Source organism: Fistularia commersonii, chromosome 12 (genome assembly GCF_037954325.1).
Source record: "Fistularia commersonii isolate RoL2024-O1a breed Wild chromosome 12, RoL_Fcom_v1.0, whole genome shotgun sequence".
Classification (NCBI taxonomy): Eukaryota; Metazoa; Chordata; class Actinopteri; order Syngnathiformes; family Fistulariidae; genus Fistularia; species Fistularia commersonii.
Window position 1 is genome coordinate 5,077,318 of NC_141295.1, and position 24,537 is coordinate 5,101,854.

Below are 24,537 nucleotides of genomic sequence, written 5' to 3' on the forward strand. Positions count from 1 at the left end.
CAAAACACTCAGGTAGGAAGGCGCGCGTCGCCATGGAAACACAGAGGCTTTTCCTTGTCAGTGGGAAACGGGCTGTTTGAAAATAAACAACGCAGACTTTTATTGTATTTCGAGGCACAACCGAGGTGACGGAGTGAGAGATGTTCGTCGGAGTGTCCGGAGGGGGCGCCGAGGACGCCGCCGCCGCTGCCGCGTGGAGACGGACAGAACCCCCCCCTCTCCGGACAGATGGTACGATCCACGGGTGAATCCAGCAGGTAGTCTCTGGGGTCCCCCTCTGCTCCCCCCTCACATGTCGCTGGGGCCCTTCATGCTGGAGTCCTTCGCCGACACCGGCGACGCCACCATGGGCAGGACGCACTGCGACGGCTCGCAGTAGCCGCTCGGGCCGGCGGGGCCGGGGGGCCCGGGGACGCCGGGGGAACCCGGGGCGCCGCGGGGGCCCCGGAGCCCGTCGCGGCCGTGGGTGCCGTACGCCGGCCTCCCGGCTTCACCTGTAACCGTGGAGACAGGAGGCTGGTAAATATGAGCTAGAAGCAAGTCGTTATTATTAGGAGTAGTTTTTACAGTTATTTCTATGGTTATGTAGAAATATTATCTTTTTCTATTTCTACGCTGATCTTCCGGGTTCACTGTTACCATGGAGACAGACCGTAGAATCCCATTGTTTTCATGAGATTTCAAATAATCCTGCATATTATTATTATCATTATTATTATTGTTCAAGAAGATTATTTGTTTTGAAGGTGTGAACTGAACTCCCGGGTTCACGGTTACCATGGAGACGGACAGTAGAATCCCACTGTTTTTATTAAATTTCAAATAATCGTGCTTATCATTATTATTATTCAAGAAGATGGTTTATTTTTAAGGTGTATGCTGACCTCCCAGGTTCACTGTTACCATGGAGACAGACCGTAGAATCCCATTGTTTTTATTAAATTTTAAATATTCAAGCACATTATTATTATTATTATTATTATTACTATTATTCAAGAAGATTGTTTATTTTTAAGGTGTATGCTGACCTCCTGGGTTCACTGTCACCATGGAGACGGACAGTAGAATCCCATTGTTTTTATTAAATTTTAGATATTCAAGCACATTATTATTATTATTATTATTATTATAGAAGAATATTTATTTTTAAGGTGTATGCTGACCTCCTGGGTTCACTGTTACCATGGAGACAGACCGTAGAATCCCATTGTTTTTATTAAATTTTAAATATTCAAGCACATTATTATTATTATTATTATTATTATTATTATTCAAGAAGATTGTTTATTTTTAAGGTGTATGCTGACCTCCTGGGTTCACTGTCACCATGGAGACGGACAGTAGAATCCCATTGTTTTTATTAAATTTTAGATATTCAAGCACATTATCATTATTATTATTATAATAGAAGAATATTTATTTTTAAGGTGTATGCTGACCTCCTGGGTTCACTGTTACCATGGAGACAGATAGTTGAATCCCATTTTGTTATTAAATTTTAAATAATCGTGCATATTATTATTATCATTATTATTATTAATATTATTCAAGAAGATTATTTAGAGCTGACCTCACAGGTTCACTGTTACCATGGAGAAAGGCCGGTGTCTCTAGAATCCTATTATCCTTAATTTATTTTTAAATTATTTTGCATATTATTATTATTAAGATGTATTTGTTATCAGTCAAAGGTGCATCTTGATCTCCCAGCTTCTTTGTTACCATGGAGACAGGCTGTTAAACATGCGCTAGAAACCTGTAATTATTATTATTTGGTAGGTTTTTTTGAATAGTTTTTATCATTATTCAGAAATATCTTTTTCTAGATCATTTGTCTTCAAGGTGAATGCTCCCAGTTGCACTGTTACCATGGAGACAGGCTCTAGAATCCCATTATTTTTATTTAAATTTTCTTGTAAATTATTATTATTATTATTACAAAGACATATTATTCATTTATTTCAAGATGATTATTTTTGAGGTGTCTGCTGACCTCCCGGGTTCACTGTTACCATGGAGACAGGCTGTTAAACATGGGGCCTCTAGAAACCCATTATTATCATATTCAGATCATTTTTATGACCATTTAGATGTATAATTATTTTCTAGATGACCATATTTATTATTATTAACATATAATATTAACATATTTATTTGTAGATGATTACTTATTTATTTTTAGCCTCCCGGCTCCACCTGTAACCATGGAGACGGGCTGTTAAACATGGCGTCTGTATAAGCCTGTTATCATTATCGTTTCTCAAAATTATTTGTATTATTACCTAGAAATATTTTATAAAATAATTTATTTCTAGATGATCCATTTTGTTTCCAGTTGAACGCTGGTTCACCCGTTACCATGGAGACAGACTGGTGTCTCTAGAATCCCATTATTTGTATTTATTTTTCAAATTATTTAGTTTAATGACAAAGCCCATTAGTATTATTTAATTCTGGACAATTATTTTTGATCGTTATTAAGACATATTTATTTGCCAATGATAAGTTATTTATTTTCAACCCCCCCGGGTTCACCTGTAACCATGGAGACAAGATGTTAATTATGGCTCCTCTAGAAGCCTTTTATTATTTATTATTTTCGTTTTATTCTTGGCAATATTGTTCATTTCTAGTTGATTAGTTATTTATTTTAAAGGTGAACGCCAGTCTCAAGGGGTCACCTGTAACCATGGCGACAGGCTGTTAAACATACCGTCTCTGGAAGCCCTTTTTTATTGTCATTTATTTTCATTATTGTTTCAAAATGCTTATTCCTAGATGATTATCTATCGTGAGATGAACCGCCCCCCCGGGTCCCCCTGTTACCATGGCGACTGACTGTTTAAACACGGCACCTGTAGAAGCCCATCATCATGATCGATTAATAATAATTATTATGAATCCTTAAATAATTAAAATAATGAAAATAATATTGAATCATTTAAATACGAATGAGTCATTATTTTTGAAGGTGAACGCTGACCTCCGGATTCCCCTGTTACCATGGCAACAGGCCGTTGAAGCCCTTGATTACTATCATTTATTTTTTATTCAATATGTAGAAATGTTTATTTCAGGATGATTATTGATTGTAAAATGAACGCCGGCCTGTCGCATTCACCTGTTACCATGGAGACAAGATGTCAAAAACGGCGTCTCTCGGAGCCCCTTCGCGATTATCGTTTTACGATTATTTTTATCATTCATTTTAATTTTTTTCCCCCCCGTGTCCACAAACCCAGCTCACCCTGCAGGCCTGGAGCTCCGGGGTTTCCTTTGGGGCCCCTGGTCGTGGGGCCCCGGTCCCCCCTGTCGCCTTGATCGCCTGGGAAGGAGGGGGTGCAAAGCACATGTTAGCGCGGCGCTAAGTGAAAGAAGAAGCTAGCGGAGCCGCTAATACCCACCTTTGAGTCCCTTCCTGCCCATCAGCCCCGGGGGGCCCTTCAGGCCGGGCAGCCCTCGGGAGCCGCTGTGACCCGGGAAACCGTTGTCTCCGCTGGGGCCGGGGGGCCCCGGGGGGCCCGGGGGACCCGGCAGGCCGGCGACGCCGGACTCGGGCCTGCTAAGGCTGGCGGCTAACTGGGCTAGCTGCTCTGTGGCGCACAAACACGGCAACACGGGACACATTTGGAAAGCAAACCGCGGGTTATTACGCCGTAATAAGGCTTTTACAGGCTTATCACACCATCGTTACCGATGTCTCCGACTTACCCTGCATGACCCTCATGCAGACCTGCTTGATGTGTGTGTCCGTGGGTGATTTTCCCTGCGGGGGGAACACACACAGTCATCGCGGTGGACTAGAAGTCGTATTTTGGGTCGACTTGACAAGGAGTTTGTGTCGGGCCCCTCACCGCTGCCCCCTGGCCCCCCGGCAAACCCGGGGACCCCATGTCGCCCTGCATCCCCCGCGGTCCCGGCCGGCCCGGCGCGCCCTCCTTCCCCTGCTGGCCCCGGCCCCCTTCGGGCCCTTGGCTCCCCGTTTCCCCCGGAGGGCCGGTCTGCGGCACAGGGACGACAAGGAGTCAAGGTGGTATGAGGGGATTTAAGGTGACATAAGATGATTTTTTGGGGTATAAGATTTAAGGTGGAATGAAAGTACACTGCTCAAAAAAATAAAGGGAACACTTAAAAAACACATCCTAGATCTAAATGAATGAAATATTCTTATGAAATACTTTGCTCTTTACACAGTTGAATGTGCTGACGACAAAATCACACAAAAACGATCGATGGAAATCAATTGTATCAACCCATGGAGGTCTGGATTAGGAATCACACTCCAAATTAAAGTGTAAAAACAAACTCCAGGCTGATCCAACTTTGATGTAATGTCCTTAAAACAAGTCAAAATGAATCTGTGTTGCTTCCTGAGTGGACACTATGATTTCACACAAGTGGGATTGACTTGGAGTTACATTGTGTTGTTCAAGTGTTCCCTTTATTTATCTGAGCAGTGTATATAAGATGGTATTGTTACGGAACAAGATGATGATTAGTTAATGAGTTATATGTGATACAAGATGATTTTAGGTGGTCTAAAATGGTGTAAGACAGTGTCCATAAGAACGAGGATTTATGGGGTATAAGAGTGTGTCCGATGTCTCCATTCGCTCTGTGCAATATTTCATTTCATAACAACTACGCTACAATTTTCCCTTCTATCATACTATTGTGCACTCCTTACCTCACTTGTTACTAAGACACTTATAGTTTTATCACTTGTTTACTATGACACGTTATAGTTTCACTGAGACACTTTATGGTTTATAGTTTATTTTTATTTCTAATTCTGCCTTTTTCTTTTTATTATTTATTACTGTTATATTTTCTGTAACTCTGGCACGACAATTTCCTTCGGGATTAATAAAGTTGTTCTTATCTTATCTTAAGGAAGAAGATGATTCAAGTTAGTGATGGATGATTTTAGGTGGTATGAAACGATTTAAGACCATGTGAGAATTTAAAAGCACCAAGAACATGTGACTTAATGTGAAAGAAGGCGGTACGAGGCGATTCAAGGTCGCATTTAAGGTGGACTGCGAAGACGAGGGAACTCACCGATCCTTTCTCTCCTTGTTCGCCCTGGTCGCCCTGGAAACGGTAAGACAAGTACATTATTAGTAGACCCCGATGGAAACCAGGAAGTGCATGTTCATTTCCGTTCGGGCTTTTCCGGGTGGCTCACCAGGTCCCCTCGGTCCCCCGGCGTCCCCTCGGCCCCCGGCGCCCCCTGCGTCGGACACGGCGGGCAAGGTTACATCTGCGCCGCGTTTATGCGAAATCGTAAATCATGACTTTTCTTAAAAAAATAAATCAAACCTGGTTCCCCTTTGGACCGTCCAGACCGACCGCGCCCTGAGAAACAAGCATCGTTAGTACTACTAATAGAAGCCCATAGACTCTCAGGGCTTCCTGCTTGTTTTCTAGTTTGAGCGCGTACTCCGCGTTCCCCGTCTCACCCGGTCGCCCTTCAGGCCTCGGTACCCGGCAGGTCCCGGGAGTCCAGGAAGTCCCAGATCCCCCTTGATTCCCTGTCGGAGGAGGCGTAAAAATAAACGGTTAGTGTGTGTGTGTGTGTGTGTGTGTGTTCCGATCAAGGTGTTTCAGACATTCCTTTGGAAACAGTGCTTTCTTTCAGGTTCCTCAGCTCCTTTTCCTGCCCCCCTCTGGTGCCCTGGGGGGCCTCGGCTTTCAGTAACAAGGGCCCTTTCATGGCGGATTAGACTCCCAAGTTTTTTTTTTTGGGGGGGGGGCAAGGCGCTGTAACAACAAGGGCCAGGTTCTCTCTGCTTCTGTCGCCGTGGCAACTCGGGTTTCCAGTTGATGGTGTCAGTGAACCGACGAGGCAGAACGCTAGCTAGCATCGTTGTAGCGCGACGCAAGCGTTTCCTGTCCAGGGAGGTCCTGAACTACAACGGGAAGTCGGACATTTTGAAAGGAAGTATCCGTGCCGTGTACTGAAGGAGTACTAAGTGTGTACTCAACTTGTACCGAGTGTGTACCTAGTGTGTACTGAGTGTGTACTGAGTGTACAGAGGGTTGTTGGGTCCTTACCCGGCCTCCGGGGGGCCCTGGAGGTCCAGAGGGGCCCTTCTCTCCTCGCTCACCCTGGGAACAAAGAACAGATCCAATCAATGGACGATCAATGGATGATCAATGGATGATCAATGGACGGTCAACAGGTATCCAAAGGGTGATTATTGGACGATCAATGGGCTATTACAGGATGATACTTGAATAATTATTGTATAATCCAGAGCGATTATTGGATGATCAATGGACCATTATTGGGTTATTATTGGATGATGGTTATTTGATGATCATTGGACGATCATTCAACAATTATTTCAGGATTTTTGGACGATTATTGGATGATTATTTGATTGGTATTGGACAAATGTTGGTTGCTCATTGGTTTGTTATCGGCTGATGACTGGATGATTATTTGAAGTACATTGGATGATTATTGGATGATCAATGGACTATTATTGGAGGATTATCAGATGATGATTGATTGCCGGTTTGACAATCAACGGATGATTATCGGAAGCTGAATGGCTTCACAATTATGAGGTGATTATTGGAGAATTATCAGATATTTGATGATTATTGGCCGATCAATATCTGATCCCGGACTCACCGGCCCTCCTCGGGGTCCGACCGGCCCGACCTCGCCCTGCTCGCCGCGCTCGCCCTGCAGGCAGCAAACAGATCAATAACTTCCACTCCCGCAGCTCGCACCTGCACCGATCACTCGGATCGATCGATTGATGTTCCGCTCGGAATCAGATTAATACCTGTGTAATAACTTATTATTAACATGTTATCACAACCACAACTTACAATTCTAGCCAAACCTAAAATACCATAAAAATAAATAGAATTATTGTTTTTATTTATTTATTTATTTTTAATTTTTTTTTTTTTTTTTTTTTTTTAAAGTATACACACAAAATAGTTCAGTCTAATATGCGCAATAAAACTAATTTCCATATATGTACCTGTTTTCCTGAATTTCCCATCAGCCCCACCGCGCCCGGGTCACCGGCGTTGCCCTGGTAACAGAGATGGACAGGTGAGTGTGTGTGTGTGTGTGTGTGTGTGTGTGTGTGTGTGTGTGTGTTGTTCATACCGTTGCGCCGCCGCTGCCTTTCTGGCCGAAAGCGCCGGGGAGACCCTGTGGGAGGGCAAGGGTCAAAGGTCAAGGGGTATGGTGTTGGTTTTTGGGGGATCAGGGGGTCAAAGGTCATACTCACAGGAAGCCCCTGGGGGCCGGCGTCGCCCGGAGCCCCGCTCTTCCCCGGGAGGCCCTGGTGAGACCACATCACACCCAGCATTGAGTACCAGACAAACCGGAGAAGCCGACGGCGGAACCCGTCCCAGCGGAGCCGTTACCTTGGAGCCCGGCAGCCCGGGGATCCCCTCGCGACCGTCCGGCCCCGGGAGGCCCTGTGGGGTCACACGACGCGTTTATTCCCACGGAAACGTCGAATAAAACTCGATCGATTGGGTTTTGAACGCGGCCAGGCGGAGCTCACCGGTTCTCCTTTGGGCCCCGGGACGCCACGGATCCCGGCGGGGCCTCGGTCCCCCTGCGGGGACGCAGACGCTAACATGAGCAGGCGGCTAGCACGGGGCTAATGCAGCGCTAGTGACGGCTAGCAGCAACGGCTGACATGATGCTACTGCGCAATTGTCAGGGACTAGTACACGATGATAAAAGGTTGTAAGATGCTAGCATGCATGTGAAATGGACTACAAATGAGAGACAAAAGGTTACAAGATGCTAACATGCATGTGAAATGAACTACAATTGGAAAACAAAGGGTTACAAGATGCTAACACGCATGTGCACTGAACTACAAATGCAAAACAAGATTACAAGATGCTAACATGCATGTGAAATGAACTACAAATGGAAAACAAATTATTGCAAGATACTAATGCATTTCTGAAATGAACTACAAATGGAAAACAAAGGGTTACAAGATGCTAACATGCATGTAAAATGAACTACAAACGGAAAACAAATAATTACAAGATGCTAGCACGCATGTGAAATGAACTACAAATGTAAAACAAGATTCCAAGATGCTAACATGCATGTGAAATGAACTACAAATGGAAAACAAATTATTACAAGATACTAATGCATTTCTGAAATGAAATACGAATGGAAGACAAAGGGTTACAAGATGCTAACATGCGTGTGAAATGAACTACAAATGGAAAAAGAATATTAGAAGTTGCTGATGCATTTCTGAAATGAACTACAGATGGAAAACAAGAGGGTTAAAAGATGCTAACACACATGTAAAATGAACTACAAATGGAAAACAAATGATTACAAGATGCTAACATGCATATAAAATGAGCTCCAAACTGAAAACAAAGGGTTAAAAGATGCCCACGATTATCTGAAATAAGCTACAAAATGAACACAAAGAGTCAATACTTGCCTACATGTCTGAAATGAACTAAGAATGAAATTGATCAAGTTATAAGACATCTAACACATCTGATATAAACAATCTTTGTAAAATGAGGGTTTTACGATGCTAATACCCGTGAAATCAATTTGTAATACATGTCTGATATACAATGATATACCATTTGTATACATTACAAATGGAAAATATAGGGTTGTCAGGCGCCTACACAGGTCTAAAATTGGTAAATAGCATAGCATAAGGTTATTCAATGCTAATGGGAAGAAGGAAATGCTTATAAAAGCACTAATACGCATTTAAATGACAGATAACTAATGATTACTTACTACTAAAGGTAGGGTGAAGGTAGTCCTAACTTCAAGGTAGTACTTCGTTGGTAGTACCTTTAGAAGGTGGTACCTTTAGAAGGTACTACTAAAGGTAGAGTTGCCAGTTGCTCAAGCGTCTGACAAATGGCTGAACTTTCACAGACGGGGCGAGAGCTTAGCTTCGATTTCTTTTCAGCTAATTTCATCCGCACGTATGTTTAAACTCAATCATCAATTGAATTGTCGTTTCCACTCATTAACTGTCAGGAGTAGCAGCTAGCGGTAGCAGCTAGCGGCAGCACTCACCTGCGCGCCACTGGGGCCTGTTTCGCCGATGGCTCCCCTCTGGCCTACATCCCCCTGGAGAAGCAGAATCACAGGGGATTTAAGATCATCTGGATCAGTTACCGAGGCAACAGGAAGAGGGTCGGCGGGCGGATAGTGGACTCACCGGGGCTCCCTGGATCCCCTGAGGACCGACGTCTCCGGGTTTCCCTCGCGGTCCCTGCAAGGAGAGTTTGAACGATTCGCTAACGACATTTGTTTTGACGCAAGAGACGGCCATTTTGGATTTTGGGGGGGAGGGGGGGCTCACCCTGTCGCCCTTGGAGCCCAGGATTCCTGGGAGGCCTTTGGGTCCCCCGGGGCCCTAGAGTCACTCAGACGGAGAGGGAGAACATGTGGTTAGCAAGGTTCTCCACTTGGACGGAGGACGGTGACCGAAACTGGTGTTCTTACTGGCAGTCCCGGGGCGCCGACTTCCCCGACAGGTCCCTGCTCGCCCTCCTGGCCCTGGGGGGACACAGCCAGTGTCAGCACTCAGATTTTGCTACTTTTCATTTAAATCTGATTTCTTTGTCTTCAGGGGTGAGCACAGCCTCCAAGTAACCTACACCCAGTCATCTACCCCAATCTAACCCATAACCAATCACCTGCCTCCATCTAGCCCAAGTGGGTGTAAGGTTTTGGACCTCACCTTGTGTCCTTGTCGTCCAGGCTCCCCGGACTCTCCCTTCACTCCTTTGTGGCCCTGCAGGGAGAAGGCATCAGGACACATCATGAGGCATCAGGACACATCAGGAGGCAACGGGACACATCAGGAGGCAACAGGATACATCAGGAGGCAACGGGACACATCAGGAGGCAACGGGACACATCAGGAGGCATCAGGACACATTAGGAGGCATCAGGGCACATTAGGAGGCATCAGGGCACATTAGGAGGCAACGGGACACATCAGGAGGCAACAGGATACATCAGGATACATCAGGAGGCATCAGGATATATCAGGAGGCATCAGGATATATCAAGAGGCATCAGGACACATCAGGAGGTGTCAGGAGATGTCAAGAGACATTGGCGTGCAGAAAAGTAGCTGTTGAAGATGCGGAGGTGTTTTTGGCTCACCTTCATCCCTGGGAGTCCCGAGTGTCCCGTCAGCCCGGCGGGGCAGGCATTTGGACACTGGAAGACACAACAGCCTATGAGGTCATGAAGAGCCCTGACCCTGGAGGGCCCCTGCACCCGCAGGAGCAAGATGGCCCCGGTAGCTTGATTTCAACAGGGCTAGCAGCAGGTGGTGGGATTTGACAACACGTCGTTGGTGGCAAAACATGGTGGCTGCGGACGACTGTTAGTATTGATTGGACTCACGGACTCTTAATGGATCTTCTGCGGGTTCAAACTCACCAGGTCCTCGCCCTGGTAAACCCCTGGAGGCCCCTGGAACACAGAGCACAGGATACCTCAGTGGGGACAGGAAGGTCCCAGTGCACATTTATTCATGTCCTTATTGCCATGTCCTCCACCCCTTTCTGAGATAGCCCTTACCTTCATCCAACCTCCCTTGCCTTCATCTGCTTTTCCTTACCTTCCGCCACAATTACCTTCATCCACCCATCCCTTACCTTCATCCACCCTTACCTTAACTCACCCTTACCTTCATCCACTTGTCCTTACCTTCATAGAACCTTACCTTTTTACACCCTTCCTTCTTTGAATATATCCACCCTTTCCTTGATCCACCCTCCCTTACCTTCATCTACTCTACCTTACCTTCTTCCACACTCCCTTACCTCCATACATTCATCCTTTGAGGTGTCTACCTTGGAAACATCTGGCAGGACGTAAACTGAATGCTAACCTGAATGCTAACCTGAAGGCTAATGTCCCTGTTGGTGAAACAGGACCTCCAAATCGGATGCTTAAATGGCCATGGTGGACAATTGGCCCAGACCCCCGTTGGCGCCCATCTACTCAACGCATTGTTGAGGGGAGGTACCTACCCGAGGCCCAGCGGCGCCGGGGGCGCCCACCTGGCCCCGCTTGCCTCTCACCCCCTATGACGGACAGAGAACTCCATTAGCGTTGGAAGGGAACTTGAGCAGGCCTTTCACCCAAAGGAGCACTCAAAGATCAACAGGAAGAACCAAGGAGGGGACTCACGGGGGCGCCGACTTTTCCGAGTTCCCCTGGAAGACCGTCCGTTCCTGGAATTCCCTGGAAGACAGGAATATATCCTCAAGTTTTTGCAATCTGTTGGGACGAAAGGGCCTTTGGGGTCGGTCTCCTCCAAAGGAGGTCCGCGAGGTCCTGAGATCGATGTCAGATCACCAGCAGGTGAACCGGGAAGTGGAGGTCGGGTACTCACGTCCAGCCCGTCGGGCCCGACGCCCTGCGGGGAAAGAGGGTGCAGGTCAGACTTCGGAAACAGCATGCGAATAAAAGCTACGTCCGACCGGCTGGGGAACATCTGCACTTACGGGCTCTCCAGGGGGTCCTTGAGCTCCAGGGTCACCCTTGAAATGGCCAAAAGAAGGAGATGTGATGGGAGTCGACAGAGGAAAGAAGGTGGCGTCCGTCACTTTTTAGTCAATAAGCCCCGCCCCCTCGGCACTCACCTTCAGGCCCGTCACGCCATCTGGACCCGGGTCTCCAGGAGGTCCCACCGGCCCCTGGTGACCAATGAAAGGAGAGTGAGTGCTCATTGCCATGGCGATGCCATGTGATGTCACATGACCTCGACCCGATTGTCCCGTCCCCCCAGGGGTTGCACCACAGGGCACGGCCACTGGGGGCCGCATGGAGCTTCACTGATGAGGAGGAGGTGCACAATGTCCTCCTGACCTCCTGACCCTACTGTTGTCTCCTCCTCTCCTCTGTCCACCCCCCTGACATCATATGATGACATCAGCATGTCATATGACCAGACAGAGGTGAGACGACCCCAGTGCTTGGAACTGCACGAGCGGTGAGAGGACCTGAAGGAACAGCAGGCAAACCTGCTGGAACAGAAAGGAGCATGGACAGTAACAAGGAGAACCTGCAGGAACAAAAAATAACCTGCAGGAGCAGAAAGGGCAATGGACAGGGATAAGGAGAATCTACAGGAACAAGGAGAACCTGCAGGGATGAGGAGAACCTGCAGGAACAAGGAGAATCTGCAGGAACAAGGAGAACCTACAGTAACAAGGAGAACCTACAGGAACAAGGAGAACCTGCAGGGACAAGGAGAACCTGCAGGAACAGAAAGGAGTATGGACAGTAACAAGGAGAACCTACAGGAACAAGGAGAACCTGCAGGAACAGAAAGGAGCATGGACAGTAACAAGGATAACCTACCGGAACAAGGAGAACCTGCAGGAACAAGGAGAACCTACAGGAACAAGGAGAACCTGCAGGGACAAGAAGAACCTACAGGAACAGAAAGGAGCATGGACAGTAACAAGGAGAACCTACAGGAACAAGGAGAACCTACAGGAAGGGAAGAAGAACCTGCAGGAACCACAGCTGCAAACAGTGATTTAATCAAGTAAATCACTGCCAGGAACTTTTAGAGGATGGGGAACCCTTGCTGAGTGATCTTCATCCTCACCTGAACTTCATCATCAACAACCTTCATCCTTCAACCTTTTCTTTCAGCCTACATCCACCTGACTTGTATCTTCATCTGCCTTCATCCTCATCAACCTTTATCCTTCAACTTTCTTTTTTCTTCACCGAAACCTGTTTTCTCTGCTTCTGTTTCCAAACTTCTGGACACACAGCGACTCCTGTTCTTCCCCTCCTCCACCTCCATGTCCACCTCCACCTTCTCCTCCTCACAAAACCCTCCCTGTCCCTCCAGTAGCCTCTCCAGACAGAGATGCATTCAAGGACCCTTTTTTCCCTTCCCCTCCTCCTCTGCGCCGCCAAAATAAACCCTTGTGGTCGAACTCGGGTCCGAACCTCCCTTCCCCCCCGGTGGCGTCGACCAATCAGAGCCGGGCGCCCCGCTACCTCGACCAATCGCAGCCCGGCGCCAACCCACTCACATCCGCGCCCGGAAGCCCAGGCACTCCGGGGGCTCCGTCGCCTCCGTTTTCACCATCAGGCCCCTGGAAGAAACATGGAGGACATCTGGGTCAGGTTCAGGACCAGGAAGACCTGGAAGACCTGGAAGACCTCGGAGGTGGACTCACCGGTCCCCCGTCCACGGTGGCGTCCTCGCCTCGATCCCCCTGCAGGGGGAAGATACAAGTCATGTGTCCTTCCAGGGTGAAGAAGATCCAAGAAGATTGCTTTTTTTGGGGATCTTAAAAAATAACCCTAAAAGCAGCTTCTAGCACTTTCTAAAGGACCTTTAAGGTTCTTTTTAAGGGATCCTGGAAACCCCCAAAAAAGGGGTCAATGATCGTCTGCATCTCTGGATAAAAGATCATTTTTTAGTCTTTTTTTTTTAGTATTTTTATACTTTAAGTCATCTTGAAAACCCCTTAAAGCAGGAGGCGATCATTTAAGTCATCTTTTTAAAAAAAGACCAACTCGTGGAAGATTTTTTAAAGGGATTTAAAACTTTTTTTTTGGTGTTATTTTTACTTTAAATCATCTTGAAAAGCCATTAAAGCAGGAGGCGATCATTTAAGTCTTTTTTTTTTTTTTTTAAAAACAACCAACAATTAAGGGTTTAAAAAAGGAATCTTGAAACTTTTTTAGCTTTTTTTAAAATATTTGATGCCGTCTTGAAAACCCTTTAAAACAGGCAGCAGTCATTTAAGTCATCTTAAAAAAAAAACAATAATTCAGGGTTTAAAAGAGGAATCTTAAAACTTTTTTAGTTTTTATTTGATATTTTAAGTCAGCTAAAAAAGCCCGTAAAAAGGGAGGCGATCATTTTAAGTCATTTTTAAAAAAAAGACCAACACGTTGAAGGTTTTTTTAAAGGGGTTTAAACTTTTTTTTTGTGTGTTTTTTTTTTTTTATACTTTAAGTCATCTAGAAAACCCCTTAAAACAGGAGGCAATCATTTAGGTCATTAAAAAAAAAAAAAAACACTAACAATTAAGGGTTTGAAAAAGGAATCTTGAAACTTTTTTAGCTGTTTTAAAATATTTGATGCCATCTTGAGTCATTTAAGTCATCTTTTAAAAAAACACCAACAATTACGGGTTTAAAAAAAAGCAATCTTAAAACTTTTTTAGTTTTTTTATACTTTAAGTCATCTAGAAAACCCCTTAAAACAGAAGGCAATCATTTAGGTCATTTAAAAAAAAAACAAAAAACACCAACAATTAAGGGTTCAAAAAAGGAACCTTAAACTTTTTTTTAGTTTTTTTACATTGTGAGTCATCTTGAAAACCCCTTAAAGCAGGAAAAAATCATCTCAAGGATTTTTTCTGAGGAATCCCTTAAAGCAGAGGCTAATTATTGATATAATTTCTCCATAAAACGACGACCAACTTTAAAGGCTTTTATTTCTGGACCCCTGGAGACCCGCTGATCACATCTCTTCAGAAAAGACGACCATGTTTACGTTTTTGTTTTTTTTTTGTGCAGGAATCTTGAGAACCCCTTAAAGATTCAAGTCGTCTTGAACAATTTTCAAGTTTTTTTTTTTTTTTTTAAAGTAGAAAGCTCCTTTTCTGAAAAAGTCGTGGTTTGAGCTTTGAAACATCGATAGAGAAGGCGGGACTCACGTCGATGCCGTCCACGCCCGGGACGCCGGCCACTCCGGGGGGCCCCGGGGGGCCTCGCGGGCCCACCGGCCCCCTCTGCGGGGAAAACACAAATAATTAACACTGTTAGAAATAAACATATCGGGCGTTAAATTGGTTTTAAAGGATTAAAACATCGTGAAGACGAGCAGGAAACGCAAATAATCCACCTGGAAATATCGGGCCATACCGACGACGGTTCAAACAGAACCCCCTTTGTCTGGAGGGGGGGGGGGGGGTCACACACACACACACACACACACACACACACACATGGTTATCATTTCCAGCTGTGCAATCGTGTGAAAGAGATCATTTGTGAAAGTTGAGATAAAAAAAAAAAAAAAAAAAGAAAACAAAGGGATGATTTTGGTAACCATGGCGACAGCAGCAAGCCGGTGAAAAGTAAGAGCCTTAAATTTATCCCTTAAAGAATGCAAGGGGGGGGCGGAAGGGGGTCGGAGGGATTTCGGCGGCGATGAAGGTCAATTTTAAAGGTTAAAAAAGTTTTTTTTTTTTTTTTCCGGCGTTCCTCACCTGAGCCGAGCAAATCAGCGCCATCTGCAGCAGGAGCGCCAGCAGGGGCCGGCGGCAGCTTCCAGAAAGCGCCATGGTCGCGAGGCGGTGCTGAAGGACTCCACCTGCACCTGGACGCCCGGAGGAGAGTGCAGCCTGGTGGAGAGGGAACGGAGCTCTGCAGGCTGGGAAGGGAGGAGGAGGAGGAAGAGGAGGAGGAAGTGGAGGAGGAGGAAGAGGAGGAGGAGGAGAAGGCGTCCACTTTTGATTCTGCAAGCTTAAAGATGGAGATCCGGGCAGCTGGAAAGAAAAAAAAAGACTGTTTTCCACCTCCGGGGGCCGAAGATCTTCAGATGACCAAGTCTTCATCCTCACTCATTCATTCATTCATCCATTCAATCTCGGCTGTGATTGGACGAGAGGATTCACCCTGGACCAATCAGAGGCCTGCTTATAGAGACGTACAAACATTCACCCTCTTATTTACACTCCCGGATAATGTAGGGTGGTTGCGTGTCCTCCACGTTGGACGGTGATGAAGTTTTTGTCCAAATGTTCTTGTTGTGGCCTTGAATTTCTTCATTTCGTACAACTTCTTCTTGTTTTTATAATATACAATATAATATATTATATGTTTTAAAGATCTCGGGCAGTCGCCGCCCTCCGCTCCGCTAGGGGGCAGCAGAGAGCGCAGCCCGGTGTTTTAGCGGCCAGCGAAGAAAAAGCAGACCGGATGTTTATTAGACGCGGAAGGGGAGGCGGCGTTTTCAACCGAGCCCGTTAACGGCTTTTGTCCCGGCGACGCGGCCGGGCTCCTCGACGAGGAAACGTCGCAAAAACGGATTAGGACCCGCTTGCCTGGTGAACTCCGTAAGAGTAAGAAGGGTAATAGCCCCGTCGGCTGCTAGCACCAAGCGCTAGCGGCGATGCTAGCCGCTAGCAGCGATGCCAGCCGCTAGCATTCTCCAATGGATGCTTGCGGTTCGCTAAGCGCAGAAATTAAGCCCTTACTAAAACGACTCTTTTCGAGGTTTTTCTTTGGATTAAAATCAAGTCAGGGTTATTTTGGTGGCAGACAATTTATTTTTACTCGTTGCGGTTAATTTTTATAAAATCAAAGAAACTCGGAAGACGTGACGTCATTCATGAACGTTGCGCCTGCGCAGATGGACGCGGCTTTCTGAGCGGGAAACCTTTTTTAATCCTCCTAATATTTTCATTTTTGCTCATTATTTATCTTTTTATTCATGCTCTTGAATCACTTCTATTAACGCATTAATGAAAGGTTGCGTTCGCCCCTAATTTGCATTTAATCGATGTCCAAGTATTGGTGCAACTCTTCCAAAACATTTCCTAAAATATCCACAGAAAGATTGTTTTCCATGTTTTTCCATTCCTTGCTGAAAATCTGACTATATTTATGGTTTATTTAGACATTTCTGAGCCAACCCCAGGCGAGACTCATCAAAATTGTGATGTTTTCCACCCAGAATAAGCGTACATAATAACAAATGCAAATAAATCCATTTGACTGTGTGTTTGGTTTCCCTCAGACCACGACGCCATGGACAGCCTGGATTTCTCCGAGGAGGAGATCCAGGAGCAGCTGAACCTGCTGGGCTACAAGAACATCCCCAGGCAGCGGCTGCTCGAGTTCAAACGAGGTCCGAATGCGATCCGAACAATCGGGGTTTCCGCGGGGCGATGAGTCATTACATGGGGAGGAAAAAATAAAGGCCTTAAATTGCATTCAAAACATTCAGTTGAATGTCAAGAGGCATTAAAATGTAAATAAAAACAAAACATTATTTGCAATTTATTCTGATAAGGCCCAATTTGATTGGAATAGTGCAATCACCGGCGGTATTGATGAGCAAAAGACTTTATTGCATATTGCTTGCAAAAATAAATTCAATTCTTTTAGATAATTAAAGATAATGACATAAAATACACATGGATTGATCATCATAAACAAATTTAAATCCATGTATGTGTGTGTGACTGCAAAAACTATTCTACTTGTGCACGATTGGCATTATTTAGAATAAGAATAATAATTTATCTCGAAGGAAATTATCGTGCCAGAGTTTCAAGTAAAACAAAACAATAATAAATTATAGTAGGAAATTGTATAAACAGTAAAAAAATAAAGTGGGGGAGAATAAGAAATACAAATAAAACCATAAAGCGTCGAACAAATTATACATAAACGTTGGACCCGGAGGTTTAGGTGGCGTTAAATCAGATGAGCCGAAGCCCCGCCCCCTCTGCCCCCTTATTGGCTCCCGAAATACATATCAAAAAAACGACGTCGGCATCGATCTGCTGGATTCTTTCAGATCTGGACGAGCTGATCCGCCGCGGGTCCTGGCGGAGCCCGACCCCGTCCCCCCCCGCCGCCCGGCCGAGTCCCCCCGCCGTCACCAAGGAGATCCGTAAGATCCTCCCTTCCCTCCCGTGGCGGCGAGCGCTGTGATGCGTCGGAAGCCTAAACGGCGTGTTTCCCCCGCAGTCGGACGCCGCGGCGCCGGCTTCTTCCTGCACCAGACGCCCGGCGACCAGGAGATCCAGGCGGAGCCCCGAAGTTTGGACGGCAGGTTCTCCTCCCGGGTTCAACCCGACCCGTACGCCCGCCACTCGGTGGTCCTGGGGGGGCCGCGGGCGGCGCCGGACCCCGAGACCCGGCGTCTGGTCCGGAGGAAAGTCCTCAGGTGGGTCTGGACGCTCCGTCCCAGATGAAGGTCCGGTTTAAAGAACATGTTTTGTTTTTTTTTTGTTTGTTTCTGGCCTCCAGGAAACACGGCGGGCGCTCGCTGGTGTGCGACGAGTCCTTCTACAGCACCGACTCCGGTAGGTCCACCTTCTTCTTCTGGACTCTAGGAGAAGCTCCCTGATTGGACGCCCGCGGTCATGTGACACGACGGTGTAATTCCGGCGGTGGCCACCGGGGGCGGCGGCTAATCCTCTTAGCGGCAGGCGGACACACGCGGCTGAGATGTACGGACCTGAGGAGGACGAGGAGGAAGAGGAGGTCTTCAACTCCTCCTTCTGGTCCGATGGAGAGACTCAGGAGGACCCAGAAGAAGAAGAAGAGGAGGTTGAGAGGACGTTTGGGGGCCGAAGGCTCCACCGCAAAGACCTCCAACCTCTGGAGGACGACGACCAGGACACACGGGTGACGTCCTTCACAGCAGAGGAGGTCCACGGAGGAGACGGTCCTGACCAGGAGGACCTGGAGGAGCAGGAGGAGCAGGAGGACCTGGAGGACCAGGAGGAGCAGGAGGACCTGGAGGAGCAGGAGGACCAGGAGGAGCAGGAGGACCTGGAGCTGCTGTGGCCGGACGATGAAGATGACGTTTCTTGCTGTGGGAGACGGATAGTAGAAGAGCAGAAGGAGGAGGAGGATCTCCAAGACCTGGTGTTGGTGGACAGAAAGACTCCTCTGCCCCGTCAGTAACGTGGACCTCCTGCCGGTCGCCATGGTTACCGGGAAGATTTAGGAAAGGAATTTCGAAGCGTTTATCTTTTGAAGCTCGTCGTCAGAAACGTCCAAACCAGTGGAAGGAATTGAAACAATTTGAAAGTCTTATATAATATTTACACACATGTACAACTGATACATACATTTCTTTTTTTTTTATTTCTTTTTTTTACATTTTTAAATTGTCTGATTTTAAATTTTAACACCTTAAGGTAAAACGGATAATTATTTATGATTTAAAAAAAGCAAACAGTTGCTGATAGACGTGAGAAGACATAATCCTTCTTTAATATATTTACCTTTATATTTTATGAAATGTATCTAAAACTATTTGAAGAAAGTATTAAAGAAGATGAAAAAAATCGGACATTATTTTAAATATATACATCTAAACATTTTTGTTTGTCTTTTTAAATCAAATTTTTAAGGATTGATTTTTCAGGCAAATCCTTTTATTTTTTTTCCACAAGAAATTCTTAAAAACTTTAACGTCACATTTTTTTTATGACATCATTTCACTTTTCAGACCTCTGAATTTTTCAAACGTAAAATTTCTAAAACTTCATTCGATATAAAACAAGAAAGAAAAAAAAAAAAAGCGTGACTCAAATAAATAAAAATGATTTTAGAAAGGAGCAAACACACACACACACACACACACTGGCTCTAAATGACGGGGAATAGTTTGTTTATTCTGTGTTGTGTGTGTGTGTGTGTGTGTTCCAGAGTGCACCCCCATCGATCTGCACGAGCGTCTGGACGACCTCCACCTCTCCGCAGGTCAGGACTCTCAGTCGGACTCGGAGAGCGACGGCGCCGGCGAGACGCTCAGCGGCGGCAGCTTGAGCTCGGCCTCCGACGTCGGACACATGGTGGGATCACATGTTAGCGCCCGGCTAACGTGTTAATAACATATTATTGATGTGTTGTTACATGTTAATGTGATATTACTGTTGTTATGGTGTTATTACATGTTATTAATGTGCGTCCCATGTGCGTCACTTGTTGCTAATGGTCATTAATTGCTATAAATGTGCCGTCACGCGTTGCTAATGTCGCGTCACATGGTGCTCATGGTCGTTACTTGTTAGTAATGTGCTGTTACGTGTCGCTGATGTGCGTGACACGTTGCTACTCTGCCGTAGCACGTTGCTACGTCGCTAATGTGCCGTTATGTGTCGCTTATGCGCGTCACATATTGCTAATGCGCGTCATGTGTTGCTAATGCGCATAACACGCTGCTAATGTGCCGTTATACGGTGCTAAAGTGACATCATGTGTTGCTTATGCGCGTCACGTGTTGCTAATGCGCGTCACGTGTTGCTAATGTGCCGTTATACGCTGCTAATGTGCCGTTACACGTTGCTAATGTGCCGTTACACGTTGCTAATGTGCCGTTCCACGTTGCTAAAGTGCCGTCATGTGTTGCTTATGCGCGTCACGTGTTGCTAATGTGCCGTCACATGCTGCTAATGTGCCGTTACAAGTAGCTAATGTGCGTAACGTGTGCTAATGTGCCATGAGACATTGCTAATGTGCTGTTACTTCTTATAGTATTTTATAAATGTGTTTCAGCATGTTAACATGTTATTACTTGTGTCATAACACATTAGTTACCTGTTATTACATCTCATATTATTACATATCTCTGTTATTGCCATGTCATTGATGAGATTTTTGCATGTTAGTACATGATGGGAATGTTTCATATTGTGTTCATGTATTATATCATGTTGTTAACATTATTATTATTACGCTTATTAACATGTTACAAATGTGTAATAACACACGAATCATGTTATTACATAGTTATTACTTTAAGACCTTTTTTTTTTTTCCACGTTATCCATGTTTTAACCGTCTTCTCCTTTGCGTTCAGACTCGAAGCCGGAGCGACGGCGACCTTCGTTCCAGACCTTCGTCCTGTAAGTGAGTCCGTCCCGGTCCGTCGTCCTCCGGACCCAGAAGGTCCGATCCCTGACCTCCTCCTCGCCGTTGCAGTCATCCGAGCGGCGCCGAGCCGGCGAGGCCCGAAGAAGACGGACCCGGTGGCCATGTAGGTGCCGCCGCCGCCGAAGCCTCCTCCGAACCTCCTCCTCCTCCTCCCGGCTGACCTGTGGATCTTCTCAGGTACTTCCAGTACAAGCAGCTGTGGGAGATGTTCAAAGCTCCAGGAGAAGAAGATCACCGGGAGCTCCGGCGCCGCATCAGGGTAGCGACCGCCGCACACAACTTCCTGTTCTTCTTCTTCTCAGATGATTCACAAGTGTTTCCTCCTGCAGGAACGTCTGGCTCAGCAGCCGCCGCCGGTGAGCTTCACACACACACACACACACACACACACACACACACACGGGCGCGGGTGAGACGCGGTGTGTGTGTGTGTTGCAGTTCAGACGGAGCAGGGCGGCGCCGCCCGGCAGCTACGTGGTTCCCACGGAGAAGAAGCGCTCGGCGCTGCGCTGGAGGATCCGAAGCAAGATGGCCGCCGCGCCGCGGGACCACAACAACTTCTACTGCAGCTTTTAATAAACACATTTTATAAACACGAAGACCAGAATATATTTTTCATTTCAATACTTTTGAGCCACAGTAATGATTTTAGAGTTTTTATATTTAAAGTTGCTAAACGCGGGAAGATTTTCTTTTTTTTTTTTGTCTTCACATTTTATTAAAATTACCCCTAAATATTTTTTATAAAATTTGAATAATAATATGTAATGATTTTAAGATTTCTTTGCTGATACATTTTTTGAATTAATTTGTGTTTCTACATTTTACAGATTTATTGAAAAATTATCACTTTTTTCATTTTTTGGTTAATTTTAATTTTAAGGTTCTTAAAAGATGAACATAACATTTATAAATGTTTGAATGTAAAGAATCATCATTCATGTAAAATTACTAACAATCCTATGTTTAAGGTATATATCTATAAATTTAATTTCAGTACTTAAGAAAATTATGATTTGGAATTATTATCATTAAATTATTATTAAAAAAAAAACAGATTAAATTGTTCATTATTTTTATCCTATTAAATGTATCCAGAACTGTTTTTATGAAACATTCAAGCTGCCCATAAAAAATGATTGAAATCATATAAAGATTATAAATATATTTAATAAAATCTTTTCAATTTTTAATGTTTGTAGACAAACATTTTCAAAGTTTTTTTTTTTTATATCACATAAATATAAAATTTGATGTAACAATATATATATATATAAAATTATACATTACTTATATACTTATATTCATATATACATTTACATTTTTAAATCACCTGCGACAACAATATAACGAGAACCTCTTAAATAAATATTTTTTAAATATTTATTACGACATCAAATTATCTATCTTATTAAAGTTTCATTCTGACATTTTAATATTTTTTCAGGAATTTAAGGACTTAATTTTGGCAAACCAGAAAAGTAAAAATTTTGCAGCAGCCAATTATTCCATTGCTGAAGTATACTATATATATTTGGGGTATTTAAAAAAATTGAAATCAAAATTGGATACAGTTTGTTATATGTGCAATAAACTATTATTTGAAAAAAATACAAATTTTCTACTAAATATATTTATTTATTAGCTCACATTAAGTATTTAAGGACCTTTTTTTTGGCAAGTCAGAAAACTTTTCAGCTGTCTTTTTTTCCACATCTGATTATGACTTATTTCTGGCAAATCAGATAATTTAACATATTTATTATCATTTTTTTTTTTTTTTGGCAAATCAAAATTCAAAAAATTGAATTCAATATTTGATCTATTTTGTTATATGTGCAGCATGCTTCTTCTTCTTCTTCTTCTTTCAGCTTTTCCCTTCAGGTGTCGCCACAGGGAGTCAACTTTCTCCATCTAACCCTATTCTCTGGATCCTCCTCTCTCACACCAACTACCTTCATATCTTCTCTCACGACGTCCATAAATCTCCTCTTTGGTCTTCCTCCAGACCTCCTGGCAGCTCCAATTCCAGCATCCGTCTACCAATATATTCACTATCTCTTCTCTGTCCATGACCCAACCATCTCAGTGTGGCTTCTCTGACCTTCTCTCCAAAACATCTAACATGTGCTGTTCCTCTGATAGACTCATTCCTGATCCTCTCCATCCTGGTCACTCCCAAAGAGAACCTCAACATCTTCATCTCTGCAACCTCTAGTTCTGCCTGCTGTCTTTTGGTCATTGGAACAGTTTCTAGTCCAAACATCATCGCTGGTCTCACCACTGTCTTGTACACCTTTCCTTTTATTCTGGCTGATGTTCTTCTATCTCTTGGTACCCCTGACACTTTTCTCCACCCATTCCAACCTGCTTGGACCGTCTCTTCACCTCTTTTCCACACTCTCCTACGCTCTGGACTGTTGACCCTAAGTACCTGAAATCCTCCAGCTTCTTGATCTCCACTCCCTGTAGCCTCACCGTTCCAGCCGAGTTCCTCTCGTTCACACACATATATTCTGTCTTGCTGCGACTAACTTTCATTCCTCTCCTTTCCAGAGCATACCTCCACCTCTCTAGATGTTCCTCTACCTGTTGTCTGCTCTCGCTACAGATCACAATGTCATCTGCAAACATCATGGTCCATCGGGATTCCTGTCTAACCTCATCTGTCAGCCTGTCCATCACCATTGCGAACAAGAAGGGGCTCAGAGCTGATCCCTGATGGAGTCCCACCTCCACCTTGAACTTCTCTGTTACCCCTACAGCACACTGTACCAGTGTCTCACAGCTAGCATACATGTCCTGCACCAGTCTAACATACTTCTCTGCCACTCCAGACTTCCTCATACAATACCAGAGCTCCTCTCTTGGCACCCTGTCATATGCTTTTTCTAGGTCTACGAAAACGCAATGCAGCTCCCTCTGGCCTTCTCTGTACTTTTCTATTAGCATTCTCAACGCAAATACTGCATCTGTAGTACTCTTCCTAGGCATGAAGCCATACTGCTGTTCACAAATGCTGACTTCTGCTCTCAGTCTAGTTTCCACTACTCTTTCCCATAACTTCATTGTATGGCTCATCAACTTTATCCCTCTATAGTTTCCACAATTCTGCACATCCCCTTTATTCTTAAAAATAGGCACCATCACACTTTGTCTCCATTCTTCAGGCATCTTCTCACTCTCTAAGATCCTGTTGAATAATCTAGTCAGAAAATCTACCGCTGCCTCTCCTAGACACTCCCACACCTCCACAGGTATATCATCAGGACCAACTGCTTTTCCACTCTTCATCCTCTTCAATGCCTTCCTCACTTCACTTTTACTAATTTTTGCTACTTTGTGGTCTACGATAATCACCTCTTCTACCCTTGCCTCTCTTTCATTTTCCACATTCATCAGTTCTTCAAAGTACTCTTTCCATCTTCCCGTCACTCTTCTAGCATCTGTCAATACATTTCCCTCTCTGTCCTTTATCACCCGGACCTGTTGTACATCCTTTCCATCTTTATCTCTCTGTTTCGCCAACCTGTATAGATCATTCTCCCCCTCCTTACTATCCAACCAAGCATACAAGTCATCATAAGCCCTTTGTTTTGCCTTTGCTACCTCTATCTTTACCTTTCGCCGCACCTCCCTGAACTCCTGTCTGTTCTCTTCAGTCCTCTCAGTATCCCACTTCTTCTTCGCTAACCACTTTCTCTGTATACACTCCTGCACTTCCTCATTCCACCACCAAGTCTCCTTATCTACTTTCCTTCCAGATGACACACCAAGTACTCTTCTACCTGTCTCCCTGATAACACTAGCTGTTGTTGTCCAATCATCTGGAAGCTCTCCCTGACAACCCAGAC

General features: G+C 44.9%; 2 protein-coding genes across 5 annotated transcripts; one reads left to right on the plus strand and one right to left on the minus strand.

The window, feature by feature from the left end:
* Positions 1 to 222: 222 nt before the first annotated feature.
* Positions 223 to 15,405, minus strand: col9a1a (collagen, type IX, alpha 1a). The gene is made up of 32 exons (XM_086156560.1): positions 15,271 to 15,405; positions 14,716 to 14,790; positions 13,222 to 13,260; positions 13,075 to 13,137; positions 11,662 to 11,715; positions 11,524 to 11,559; positions 11,412 to 11,435; positions 11,207 to 11,260; positions 11,047 to 11,100; positions 10,451 to 10,483; positions 10,169 to 10,225; positions 9,738 to 9,791; positions 9,500 to 9,553; positions 9,357 to 9,410; positions 9,213 to 9,266; positions 9,068 to 9,121; positions 7,542 to 7,595; positions 7,399 to 7,452; positions 7,260 to 7,313; positions 7,136 to 7,180; positions 7,005 to 7,058; positions 6,644 to 6,697; positions 6,058 to 6,111; positions 5,463 to 5,534; positions 5,323 to 5,358; positions 5,189 to 5,233; positions 5,062 to 5,094; positions 3,855 to 4,001; positions 3,712 to 3,766; positions 3,405 to 3,593; positions 3,248 to 3,325; positions 223 to 494 (listed from the first exon to the last, which is right to left on the minus strand). Exons 1-32 carry the CDS (start codon positions 15,343 to 15,345, stop codon positions 289 to 291), a joined length of 2,064 nt encoding a protein of 687 aa, XP_086012686.1. The 5' UTR covers positions 15,346 to 15,405; the 3' UTR covers positions 223 to 288.
* Positions 15,406 to 16,000: 595 nt separating this feature from the next.
* hyls1 (HYLS1 centriolar and ciliogenesis associated) lies at positions 16,001 to 21,438 on the plus strand. 4 transcript variants are annotated; one of them, XM_086156568.1, is made up of 11 exons: positions 16,001 to 16,134; positions 16,803 to 16,913; positions 17,589 to 17,684; positions 17,762 to 17,960; positions 18,044 to 18,099; positions 19,457 to 19,602; positions 20,610 to 20,655; positions 20,732 to 20,786; positions 20,861 to 20,942; positions 21,013 to 21,039; positions 21,122 to 21,282. In XM_086156568.1, exons 2-11 carry the CDS (start codon positions 16,814 to 16,816, stop codon positions 21,257 to 21,259), a joined length of 945 nt encoding a protein of 314 aa, XP_086012694.1. In that variant the 5' UTR covers positions 16,001 to 16,134; positions 16,803 to 16,813; the 3' UTR covers positions 21,260 to 21,282. The 4 variants fall into 4 exon arrangements, with proteins under 4 accessions (XP_086012694.1, XP_086012693.1, XP_086012690.1 ...); XM_086156567.1 differs by having other exon boundaries at positions 16,001 to 16,119; positions 20,861 to 21,039; positions 21,122 to 21,438; XM_086156564.1 differs by having other exon boundaries at positions 20,861 to 21,039; positions 21,122 to 21,434.
* Positions 21,439 to 24,537: the final 3,099 nt, after the last annotated feature.